We start from the raw sequence: 12,980 nt of genomic DNA, 5'->3' as shown, positions 1-12,980 counted from the left end.
GAGTGGCACCCCGTGTGGCCATCTGCTTCAAGTTTGAGGTGTTGTGCGTTCAGAGATGGTATTCTGCATACCTTGGTTGTAACGTTATTTGAGTTACTGTTGCCTTTCGGTCATCTCGAACCAGTCTGCCTATTCTCCTCTGACCTCTGACATTAACAAGTTTTCTTTTTTTCTGATTATTGTCTGTGAACCCTAGAGATGGTTGTGTGTGAAAATCCCAGTAGATCAGCAGTTTCTGAAATACTCAGACAAGCCGGTCTGGCACAAACAACCATGCCACGTTCAAAATCCCTTAAATCCCCTTTCTTCCCCATTCTGACGCTCAGTTTTAACATTAGCAAGTTGTCTGGACCATGTCTACATGCATAAATGCTTTGAGTTGATGCCATGTGATTGGCTGATTAGCTATTTGTGTCAAGTTATTGAACAGGTGTACTTAATAAAGTGGCCGGTGAGTGTATATCGGTCAACAGCCAAGGACAGACGTCCCTCTTCATAGATTTTGTAAATTGTCAAAAGTTGAAATTTATTTAATACACTACAACTTTTGTACAATATTACAAGTTATACATTCATTCCTGTTGTTTGACAAAACAAGGTTATTTTACTGTGTTTTTTGTGTTGCTTTGGAAAAGCTTGTGAGTAGACCTTAAGTTGAATTTTTTTTTGCAAACTAATATTTCCAACAAATAACTATAAGACAAAATGGATAAGAAGTCCTCAAAGTGATATGGAAGAAATCGTAACAGCTACTGGGCCTACTGAGCAAACCCCATCCAATGATAAACACCATGTAAAACAGTTTAAAGTTCAGAAAGAGCAAGTAAGTAAGCCTTGAGTTGGGATTGTTTTCTTAGACCAGTAATGTAATGTGTAAATGAGATGATATTATGCGATGGTTTGACACTTACAGAGTCCAGAAGAGTGTATTGCTTTGATCGTCTTCTTCATCCTCAGTAGAGTTGTGTGGTCCATCTCCAGAGACTGCAATAAAACAGTGAGGCAAGTAAGTATGTAGTGAGTAAGTATGTTTGTTTCCACTTTTAAAATAACTCCATCCTAGGGGTGGGTATGAATCAATATATATATATATATATATATATAAAATTATTTATTGTGATATCTATATATTTTGTATTATAGTATAGTAATATAGTAGTTTTCTGTAAATCCATGTTTGTATTCCCTGTTTGACTTGTGTTTGCTTTACTGTATGTGTTTACAGTAGATATGTGTGTGTGTGTTATGGGTATGCTTAGTTTTCTCACGGTGTGTGGATAAGGTGAACAGCTGAGTCAGCACTCGCCGGCAAGACAATAGTCTGTCTTGTCACGTACAACCCCGAATGATGTCACTGCATTTGCTTCACCTGTCTGACTGACTGTCACCTTTCAGGTTGAAACTCTTCCAAACTGACAAGGTTTGAAACAACATGTTTATTCTCCTCACACAGGCCTCTTCTTACGTCGAACTAGACAAGCTGCACTCCACCTATGTGTCACCAGAAATAGCTTTAATGAGCCCCTAATTGAGACTTAGCAGAGACTCTGCCTTGTTGGATGGTGTTGTTTACGTCCCCCGGTCCTTCCCGGTCAGATCCACTCCCTAAGTGTTAGTTCACTAATTGAAAGGCGGTGTGGGCGTTGTGTAATGTGACTCTGCAGACAATGAATGGGAAAGTGATTTAGTGGAGACTGGAGATGGGAGTTGCTCGCTGATGCTGCAGTAGTTTCCTCTGCTTGGTAAGTTGGTTGGCAGACTGGGGAAGAAACAGTGGAAACAAGCTGGTGCAGGTCAACAAAACAGGTTGCGTTTGTTGAATTTTGAGAAATAAATCAGGCTACAAGGACACACAAACAGACCGACACACCACGTGTCACATACTGTGCTTATGTTGAGAAACTGGCTTTCACAGACTATTACAGTGTATTTCTGTGCCCGTATCCAAGGTTGTGTACACCTGCTGTCAGGGTGTGTGTGTGTGACTGCTGGTAGTAAAGCTTAATATTTCATGACGGACAGACATCTGATCCTTATTTACCGCATTTACTAGCACCATGACACACTTCGCAGCAGGAAAATCTACAGGAATTCATTTCAAAGTGTTAACCATAGGAGAAAACTTCAGAGCTGTTCTTTATAAAAACTTTCATGGAAATTATATATAGTTGAAAATAGCTTATAGCCATATAGGAAATGAAACCAATACTTATCCGTCTTTCTTGCTCTATCGTTGCCTCTAATCAGGAGTAATAAGTAACAAGCAGCAGAGAGTGTGTGGGGGTAAATGGTGTTTCTATCTCCCTGCCTGCTACCGTCAACCACATACATGCCCACACATTGCCCTAGCCATTAATCAGGCTTGTCCCAACTGAGCAGACTAAACATAATAACCATGGATCTCTCTATAAAGGGACTGTTGCATTTACATCTGTGTGTAGGTCTGTCTCTCTCTGCCCATGTAGGATTCCAGCATGTCCCTCCCTAGAGCAGCTATCCCAGCTATGTATTTTCCAGAACGTCACAGCCATAAATAAGGACATTAGGCCAAGATAAATGCATCAGGCAGCTGTCTAAAAGTGTTCTCTTTATAAACCCTGGACTCTGCTGTCTCCATTTCTGCTCAGCAGTCAGTTTCTATCCAGAAAAGGCTTAATGAAGACCTTCCACCTCTCACAGACTTTTTAAGAAAATTATTGGCATACATTTATCATATCATTTTAGAAAAAGTATTATTTGTAACAGCAAAACCATGATTCAAACTAATGTGAGCTCCAACTGAAAACTCAACTCAACTGAGAACTCAAACTTGGGCTACACTACAACAGTGAACCACACTGTTTTATCACAAGGAAGACAGATAAGGAAGCATCTACTTGTGCACACTTGGATTATTTGTTTTACGGCCGAGTTCATGGCAGCCCTCTGTTTCCTCCTTGGCCCCAGGAACTTTGGGAGAACAAACTCAAACCCTACTTTGCACGCCAAAGTACCAGTTCAAACAGACAAAAATGCACAAACTGGTCTTCACAGACATGCCTGCCAGAATGGACAAACGTGCATGCATGCTTAAACTCACAAAAACAATACCTTATTTTGTCAAAGGGCCACACTTACTGCTGTGCCGTGTGTGTTCTGTTTGCGTCCCTTCTCAGTTTGACTCCCAGGAGACGGAGGACACAGCCAAGTAAACTGTCTCTGTTACATTACCTCATGTAACCTTTACTTTTCTGCTGAACCAGGCCAGCCTGCACTGAATTACCATGAGTGCTAACATCCAGCATGGGAGCGTATCTATGTTCCCCAACTCAAAATCCTCTTAATATGACACTTCCGGGAGACCTTTCAAAGGGTTTTATTTTCTCAGCAATGTTTTTTCCCCTAAGTTAAATGTTCAGTGTTTGTTTCCCTGGGTCAGTTTATAGTCTGATGTTATAGCCTACTCCTTGAAACATAGGCCCTCAAATTTGTGGCCAAGACCGTTTTCTTGACATTGAATTTGACTTGACAGTGGCTGGTTTTTCAAACTACATTTGAAATGTCCATCTCCATTTGTTCTTTTTGCAATTTTAACTGTGATCTTCGCAATGAACTGTCAAGTTATCCAGTTCAGAACCAGAATCTTAGTCCCATTTTCTACCAGGAGTTAAGAGCACCTGGTCACCCCAAAATCAGCACCCCATAGACATACAGAAATTGCCCCAATGCCAGTTTGTCCAAATAAAAGCACCTTGCACCTGCCCCTATATATAAATGTATCCCGTTGCCGTCAGCATTATGTAGCCTAGCCTTTAGGCTGCAGCTTTTGGAGTGAAATTACTGTTTTAAATACAAAACCAGGGACAAAGTCTCCATCTCAGAATGCTGTGCTCACCTGGAAACAAAGTTAAAAAAAACTTAAAAGAAACAGTTTTAACAATTTAATTATAATGGTGCATCGTCACAGTGCTCTAAAACCGCAAAAACTGTCACCTAAGATAAGTAACTGCTAGCCTACATGTGAGTGTAAAGCCCTTCCTGCGCCAGAGCTACACACAGCTAATGCTCTATGGACAGGTAAACAGACAAAAGGTGCATGCGTCTCCGTCTCAACGCCTCCCCTCCACCTCTCTCACCTCCTCCACGGTTGAAACGGTGTTCCGACAGTCACTCATTTTGGACTGAAAACTTGAAGTCCCCGGCGAAGACAAGTCCTCGTTTGTCAGGACCACAAAGTCCGAAATGCTTATTTGCTCCGGCATGTTTCGAGCGAAACGCGTCTGACTATAACTGAGGAGAAGAGTGAGCTAAAGTTTCTTGCCCGTATGTAATTCCCATTTGAAGAAAAAGACTAGGCTTTAACGTAACTCCTCCAGTGTGTGCAAGAAGGCAACAGAAAAGAGAATGTATTCCACAGAGTGTTAATATCCAAGACCTCTTTAAGGTTAAAAGTTGTCTAAAAGCGGACCTGTGTGTTCATTTTAGACTCCACTCTGCGAATGTGTGTATATGGAGGTGCGCCAGCGCGGTATTGTCCGCCCAATGAGGGAGGGGGTAAACTCCATCATCACGTGGGAATGTTTGTGCTTTCTGGCATACTGCAGAGAGAGAGAGAGGGAGAGGAAAGAGTGTGTGTGTGTGTATCCTTGCCCTGTCTTTTTCATTCTTTACTCCTCATTTCTATGCAAACTCCAGAGTCTGCAGTGTGGTCGCCATGGATATGCAGATTGCAGAATGCCTCATTCACAGACTAGGCTATACTGAAGGAGCGGAATTTCAATGGATGACGGGATGGTTCTGAGAGAGATTGTTGCAGTGAGGTAGCGGCATACTGAGTATGAGTGAATAACGAATAATAGATCTAAAAACGCTTATGTTTTACCAAAAAAAAAAAGTCTTAACAAGACTATTTAATGTTAAGGAGATTTTGCACAAAAGACAGCTGAATCACAAGCAGTTCTAGCACATAATCATCACTTCTCAAACCAATGCTTTGCAGTTTTGAAACTGCCCTTTCATCAGGAGTTTGCAAGTGCAACACCTCTTTGAGTTTTTGCACCTTGATCCTCTTGGCTAAAGGCTCCAAAGCTTCTTCCTCTTCCTTTTCATCTCATGAAAAGACATTTTTTCACTTAGGCATGATTTCTGGAGCCCCTGCCCACTGACCTACTCCTGAAATCATTTCACAGAGTGAAAAAAAAGGAAAAAGTGCACCAGAGAGGTGAAAGAAATTCAAGAGTTGTGTGTAGAACATAACTCCTGCATGCCTGGCATTGTCAAGCCTGTCAACTGAAAGAAAAGAGGTGTATCACTGAACCTTGCCTCAGGCAGAGCTGTGATACAATACACTATGAATTGCAGATGGGTGATTTTAGGAAGCCTCAACAAATACAGTGGCTCCCTTTGGTTTTACCACAAAACCACATATTACCCTACATAAGCTTTATAAAGGGAAAATTAGTCCCAGCTCTATACACAACTTGAGTTTTTTTTCACTATATTGATCCAAAAAAACTGTTGTTTGTGGTAAAAGGGTATTACCCTATCTGTTCTATATAACTGTTTAATGATGCCACTCAGTGAATAGTCTGAACAATGTGTATTAACTGTGTGTTCTCACAGTGGTGCTGTGTTTATATTCACAAAGATAGACAAACTTGTTTTTGTGTCGCAAGTCCCTTCGCTCAACAAACAACACAGCAAAATGCACATGCACACAATTTCATATCTGTGTTGTGTTGTACTTGCACACACACACACACACACGCACGTGCACAGCCTTTAAAGCGATAGCTTCAAGGAGTGGTTATCAAACATGTTCCTCTGAAAGCACAAAGTGAAAATTCACCACAAGAATCAAACACATATCTCTCGTGTTTTTCCATACAAGTTAAGGAAATACAGAATGTGCTCTAAAGTCTCCTGAAGAAAAGCTGAAAATTCCTCTCTTTAACCTATTAATCATTAAGCTAAAACACCCACTTTTGTAAGGAAGTGAGGGCACGCGACAAACTCCATACAAAGCAGAGACACATAAATAGCTTCCCTGACCCAGTTTACCCAGCCCTCCTTTTTATCATTGTTTCTGTTGCATGCCTGTATGCGTGCAAGAACATCAGTGAGGGAAAGGGGTGGATATAAACAGTTTCAATGGACACATGTAGATACATGTAGGTGTCTAATTGTTATAATATATGCAACATATGTGTGTCTGTATGCTCATTATTCATGCATGTCATTTTTTGCATGCACGTCTGGGCTGATGTAATGCAGAGGCTTGCTGTGTCCCAACAATACCCTCCTTCAGCTTCTTTGCGGCCCCTTGTAAAGAAGCAGAGCCTTTGTGCGTCTGCCAGCCTTCCAGCCTGGGTCCTATTGTAAAACTGAACAAACCGGTCTGCTCAGGAAATGCACTAACATATACCGGAGCGTGCAAATCCAAGGAAAGGGAGGGGGGCAGAAGAAATGGGGAATTGACAGAGGAAAATAAGTTTGGAAGGTGGAGGGAGGATGCACAGCAATGAGAGAGGAAAGGAGAAAGAGATAGAGAGAAACTTCATAGACTGAAGATACAAACTGGAGTGACTCACTTAATGTTTTCCCTCCTTGTCTCCACCCTTTTCCTTCCCATACACCACATAGGCCTACCTATTCATTGTCATTTCCCATATCTACATTCGATCTCCTGCCTGTGCTAATGCTAATTTTATTCGTTACTTATGGCATCAAGAAGGGCTTTCTGTCTGTTTTCCTTCACACCATTTCTCATTTTTCAAGTCCCCTCGTAGTCTGTGAGCAGTGGCGTCTAGGCTGTGAGGAAGCGAGGTACACTAAACGCAGCCTCACTTTTGACGCACACAGAGGTCGTAGCGCAATCTTCCAGTAAAGATTACATCTGCCAGGATTTCCTAGCTGCTTCCCAGCAGCCCTGTGGAGTTGCAGGCAGCACAAGGTCCTCCAACTTCCCACCGAAAAATCTCCCTCTCCCTCTCGACTCTGCTTGTTGACTCAGCTCCACAAGTCCTGCTATCAATTTACTGCCCCTGACAAGCCAGGAGGCCCGGGCTTACCGTAAAATACCCCCTCTTCTGGTCGACGCGGATGACTGGTAATGGGAAGATTGGTGAGAGTAAAAGGGAGAAACAGGGGTTTGATTTATTGTTTAACACAAGTCTTAAGTTTCCCATTGGAATAAGCACATGAAGTGTTTTGAACAGGACAGGGCCCCTATTGAAAACAATGTGCTTCAAGAACCTGCACAGTTACACTAAGTACTGGGAACACCTCTGCTGCAAAAAGAGCTTGACATTGAGAGATGCATGAAGTGCATGACTCAGTTGAGTGAGCACTATCAGTCTCAGTCCAGTACATGGTTTATAAAGAAGAGATGGAGACGCTTGTTCATGCTTTTATTTCTTCTCGTCTGGATTATTGCAATGTACTGTACACTTGTTTAAACAAATCCTCCATGGACAAACTGCAAGTTGTGCAGAGTGCAGCTGCAAGAATTTTTTCAGACCAACAGGAGATCACACATTACACACACCTGTGCTTAAGGCTCTTCATTGGCTTCCAATTGGTTTTAGAGTGCATTTTAACTATCTAACTAACTATTACTCTTACATCCAGGATCTATTGCACGCACACACTTCTGGTCGCTCTCAGAATCAGAAGATTCTGAGGTCTCTGAGGTCTTCAGGCCAAGACCTTTTAACTGTTCCCAGAACACGTTTTAAAACAAGAGGTGATCGTGCTTTCTGTGTGGTGGCTCCAAGGCTCTGGAACTCTCTTCCTTTAGCCTTGAAAGCCTTAGACTCTGTGGAAACATTTAGAAAACACCTTAAGACACATCGTTTTAGACAAGCATTTAACTAGCCATATGGTTTTGTATTTAATGTGTTGTTGTTTTTATTAGTTTTATTTTATTAATTTTTTTACTGTGAAGCACTTTATGACCCCTCTTGTCTGTGAAAGGTGCTATATAAATAATGTTTACTTACTTATTTACTTACACTCTCAGTCCAGTGTCATGCGTGTCATCTGCGGCATGGCTTCTCAGCTGGCAACATTTGTGCTGTAGCTGCCCGTCAACCCCACCCTCAGACAGGCAACCTCTCCAACATGCCAGTCATCACAGTTGGTATGACAACAGATCCTTTTCCAGACCGGGAACAGGTAGTCCAACAAGTTTGTGATTCATAATCAATTGTAAATGCATTGTTGTGTAAAATTCACAACATCAAAGTGTTGTTCAAGACACTGACTAGGAACTTTGAGAACAATTTGATTCACTTTTCTTTCCTCCTACCTGTTGGATAACTTCCATTTATACATTTAATATCTGTTAGATGGATAACAAAGTCTGTTTATACATCCCAGGAGAACCAAATCTGCACAGAACCAGGCTTTCATGCAAACACAACGTGTTCAGACTGCTACAACCATACCTTGTGCCAAAGCCAGATGAAGGCTTTCAGGAGCTCTTAATGAGATTGTGAATGACCTTTAAACACACCAAACATCTTACTAAATTGCTCCCACCCTTAATGAATATAATACTACTGTTGTGTCACTTTGTGGCCCTAAACAAAGACGTGCAATGTTTTGGCCACAGGTTGGTGGTGCTCATTGACTGTCACTTCAGCTACGCCATGCCACGCACACCAAGAGGCTTTTAAGTTTTTGGCAGTTTAACCGTTCAGTCAACAATATTTACTTCAGTCCCTTGTTCACACAGCGGTTGGTCTCAAGGTTTGATAAAACAGAACTGAGGTAGTCTGCTGTTTAGATAGCATGTACAACACACAGCCAAAGGCCAAGTATGGGTATGTGGTGTGTGACATTTCAGTTAATTAGCTCTTGTTAAACACATGAGCTGTTTTGCACAACATCTGTAAATAGACACTTAGCTCTAATGAAACCTGATGTTGGTTCAGAAGCAAACAGACACAAGAGTTTGCAGGAAACTGCTGTGGTGGCAAACTTTTATTTGCTCCTCACTTGAGCCGTGTTGGAAACATTTGACCACTGCGGCGACCATAATAACTTTGTGTTTCCTGTCATAAACTGCCTAAATAGGTGAACATAGGTTGGACAAAGAATTTCTTGAGAGAGAACTGAGCTAGCATGTTGTATCACGAGCGATAAGCACATTTGATCTTAGATCATCATTCCCAAAGGGCAGTCAGTGAGCTTTGTTCCTACACTGCTGTATTTCAGGAGATTGACAGCTGCACGTCATAGTTAACAAAAACTTGCAATTCTATACATACATCTTCCCTCCTGGGAGTCTAGTCCCATTTGTGAGCTTGTTTGCAAAGCAACCCCAACAAAAAATGAGAGCTCTTATGTCTTATGAGAGCTTAATTCCAGGAAGAGTCAGGTCACATAAAGAAATACACTGCAGAGGCTCATCATGTTTTACCATTCATGTTGATGTAGATGTCTTTCCAGTGCAGTTCTGTTGAAAGAGAAGAACTACACTTAAAAAATGTCTACAGGAACTAAAGGTTTCTGACATGATAAGTGAGTAAAATAAAAACAGAGCACAATTCCAAGTGTAAACCATGGCTTTAGTATTTATTTAATCATTTCAAACAGACCACACATTACACAATATTAAGTGCTGCATGTCATACAAAAACAGTGCCTTGTAAAAAGGCCAGTATCAACTTTCAAAACAATGCATTCAGAAAAATAGGTATAAATACAAAACAAATTCTGTACAAATACCAGAAAAAATAATGCTCATTAAAAAAATACCTACAAATTCTGAATTCAAATTCTATAATCTACATTGTAAAAACCTCACACACACACACCAAGACACCTATTTCCAAAGCTGTCAAATACACATTTTTCAAGTTTTGTTAGGACAGGACATGTAGCTTATCTCTGCAGCGTAGAGGGAAAGCCAAAAAAACATCAGCGTGAAATTCAAATTTTCAAATGTCTAGACGCTCCAAAACAAACTTTAACAGATAAAAGTTACAGCCGCGCTGACCTTGGATGCCTTTAAAAGCAATTCATTCAACAAAAGCTAAACTTACTACTCTAATTAAACTTAAATTACAATTAACCCCCTGCAACACAGATGCTGAATTTAATTTATTTTGGGTTATTTCCATAGAAATACAATAGCAGTTATTTAATAAAAAATCCTCTACTAAAATCAGCAAACTCACATCAATAGAGGAGCACCTGGATTTGAAACAAAGCTGCCAAACCAACATGTGTGAGTGTGACGCTCTTACTTGTTCACGAAATACCCATTGTCAGTCGCCTGTCATGGCTACCTTTCACATTTTGGCACAGAGCGCAACAGGTACAAGGCCTGACATAAAGCTTAAGGCAGGAGAGCAAAAACCTGATCAACATTAGCACCTTCAAAAACAACAACAAAAAAACATCAGATTTTGCACGATACAGTATGTTCAAGCTGTTGAGTGTTGTGGATCTAAAAGAAATGGTATTAAACACGTTATTCACAGCTTCATTTAGTCGATGTTGAAGACACTATGATGAAAAACACACCCTGGGTATGGTTCTTGATGGCTTTAGCTTACTCCTATCCAGTGATTGAATCCATTAAAGCTGCATGGCAGTTAAAGCTGACATAATACAAGGCTGCCCCCTACGGGCCAAACAGTGGCACAAACATTTAGACTTTAGAAACAAGGAAGAAAGAAAAAAATTCCTGAGTTGTCACACTGTTAACACCCCCTGATCACCTGACCAAAATACATCAAATGATTTGTTGCTGGTGATGTGATACGCATAAGAAATCCTGTGTTTGTAGAAGTTTATACATTTTTATCTTTGTAGCGCAAATCTGAAAACGTGACAGAAAATCCCAAACAATCCCTGCCTTTCAAACAGTGTTTCCGAATGGTTGGAGATTTACTCACATCAGTGTCAATCTCAGCCTCACCCAACCTCTCATTGTGATCATTCTTTACAATCATCTGTAGAAACGATTTTTACTTTATCAAAACAAACAAAGAGGGTAACTCCTCCTTTGGAATCATTGACATTAAAACAGACATGGCAAAAACAAAGAGTGATGGCTTCATAGTGTAATATTTCCTACCTCGAGAAGTCAATTAAATATCCCTAAATCCCCCCCCCCCCCCCCCTCTATACCTCAGCTCTTCAACAGATCTCCAAGATCATATGTGTCGAAGAAATCTGACACTCCCTCGCCATCCTCCAGGCTCCAGAGGTAATCGTCATGGTCCAAAGGTGGAGAGAAATTGACAAAGGGGGTGTTGGGGTCTGGGGTGAAAGAGGTACCAGGGAGCTGGTCCTCGGTGATCTGAAGCAGGCTGGGGGGCAAACCCAGCAGACCCTCGACGTCCAGCAGAGAGGAACTGGAGGCTGCAGCCGAGGAGGTGGCTGGAGCAGCTGTAGACAAGTTGGCTGTGTTTAGAATATGGACAGAGCAGAGGTTGGTTTAATTAATGGTGTGTGTTCCTACTGCAGAACAAAGGATAAGGATCTACACTTCCACCGGAAGTTCAAAACGTATCTTATACGTATCTTTATAGCCATAGATTATCCCTTTAATGTTTAAAGTTGTGATTATTCTTCTTTTAGTTTTTGCATTTATTAATCCTTCTCAAAGTTCTGTTTTTCAACTTCATCCTTTGTATTAATTTTTATTCATTATTTAGTAATATCAGCAACTTCTCATTAGACAATGGCTTTTTTCTGTCTAAAATTTACTTGTATGGCACTTTAAATTGCACTAAGTCTAAGTGTATGAAATGTTTAAATGACTGATCGTTTGAGAAGAGGGGTGGTGATGGAGCAGTGGATAAGACATGCCTTCGATGTGAGAGACCTGAGTTCGAATCCACTGTGAGACATCAGTGTGTCTCTGAGCAAGACACTTAATATACACGGGGCAACTTTTTGCTGGGCAATGTTGCTGGTGCCAAGCCTGACCATGTTTTCAACGGATAGCGGTGGGACAGGGCGGGTGGAAGAAGGGAATTAAGGTAGTAATCTTAACTCATTACCATTGATGGCAACATTGCCCAGCACCGTTGCTCTAAAAGTTGCTCTGTGTATCATCAGCTTTAACCCCTAATTGCTCCGGAGGTGTGCGACCTCTGACATATACAGCAATTGTAAGTCGCTTTGGTTAAAAGCATCAGCTAGATGAATAAATGTATATTAAAGGACTAGTTTGACATTTTGGGGAAACACTTGCAGGGAGTAAGATGAGAACATTGATATATCGCTCATGTTTATTCATCAAGTATGGAGCCGTTAGCTTAGCATAATACTGAAAGTTCTACCAATGCCTCTAAAGCTCCTTAAATAACACTTATAGATTATTAAAACAGTAATCCATCGATTTATCACAGCACTTGGACTCGTACTGGACAGTTGATTTGTTGTTGTTTGTGTTATGCAAGTGGCTAATGTAGCCTCAAGTTGCTACATACAGTGCCTTGCGAAAGTATTCGGCCCCCTTGAACTTTGACCTTTTGCCACATTTCAGGCTTCAAACATAAAGATATAAAACTGTAATTTTTTGTGAAGAACCAACAACAAGTGGGACACAATCATGAAGTGGAACGAAATTTATTGGATATTTCAAACTTGCGTGCAAAATTATTCAGCCCCCTTAAGTTAATACTTTGTAGCGCCACCTTTTGCTGCGATTACAGCTGTAAGTCGCTTGGGGTACGTCTCTATCAGTTTTGCACATCAAGAGACTGAAATTTTTGCCCATTCCTCCTTGCAAAACAGCTCGAGCTCAGTGAGGTTGGATGGAGAGCGTTTGTGAACAGCAGTTTTCAGTTCTTTCCACAGATTCTCGATTGGATTCAGGTCTGGACTTTGACTTGGCCATTCTAACACCTGGATATGTTTATTTGTGAACCATTCCAGTGTAGATTTTGCTTTATGTTTTGGATCATTGTCTTGTTGGAAGACAAATCTCCGTCCCAGTCTCAGGTCTTTTGCAGACTCCATCAGGTTTTCTTCCAGAA

The 12,980-nt window shown here is 41.0% G+C and overlaps 2 protein-coding genes across 4 annotated transcripts in view; both read right to left on the bottom strand.

The window, feature by feature from the left end:
* Window positions 1-4,505, bottom strand: part of asap3 (ArfGAP with SH3 domain, ankyrin repeat and PH domain 3) — a 25,801-nt gene extending 21,296 nt beyond the window's left edge. The window contains exons 1-2 of one of the 2 annotated variants that reach the window (XM_046062593.1): window positions 4,116-4,505; window positions 912-984 (exon numbers count right to left, since the gene is read on the bottom strand). In XM_046062593.1, coding sequence (XP_045918549.1) covers window positions 912-984; window positions 4,116-4,241 — 199 coding nt within the window. In that variant the 5' untranslated portion in view covers window positions 4,242-4,505. The remainder of the gene's footprint in view (window positions 1-911; window positions 985-4,115) is intronic. The other variant, XM_046062594.1, reaches the window with a different exon arrangement.
* A 5,025-nt stretch (window positions 4,506-9,530) lies between these two features.
* The window catches only part of e2f2 (E2F transcription factor 2), a 14,421-nt gene continuing 10,971 nt past the window's right edge, over window positions 9,531-12,980 (bottom strand). Inside the window, exon 7 of one of the 2 annotated variants that reach the window (XM_046063625.1) lies at window positions 9,531-11,397. In XM_046063625.1, the coding sequence (XP_045919581.1) occupies window positions 11,123-11,397 (275 nt within the window). In that variant the 3' untranslated portion in view covers window positions 9,531-11,122. The remainder of the gene's footprint in view (window positions 11,398-12,980) is intronic. The other variant, XM_046063626.1, reaches the window with a different exon arrangement.

Source organism: Micropterus dolomieu, linkage group LG11, assembly GCF_021292245.1.
Source record: "Micropterus dolomieu isolate WLL.071019.BEF.003 ecotype Adirondacks linkage group LG11, ASM2129224v1, whole genome shotgun sequence".
NCBI lineage: Eukaryota > Metazoa > Chordata > Actinopteri > Centrarchiformes > Centrarchidae > Micropterus > Micropterus dolomieu.
The sequence above is the reverse complement of the archived record's forward strand: the minus strand, read 5'-3'. Positions and strand labels throughout refer to the sequence as shown.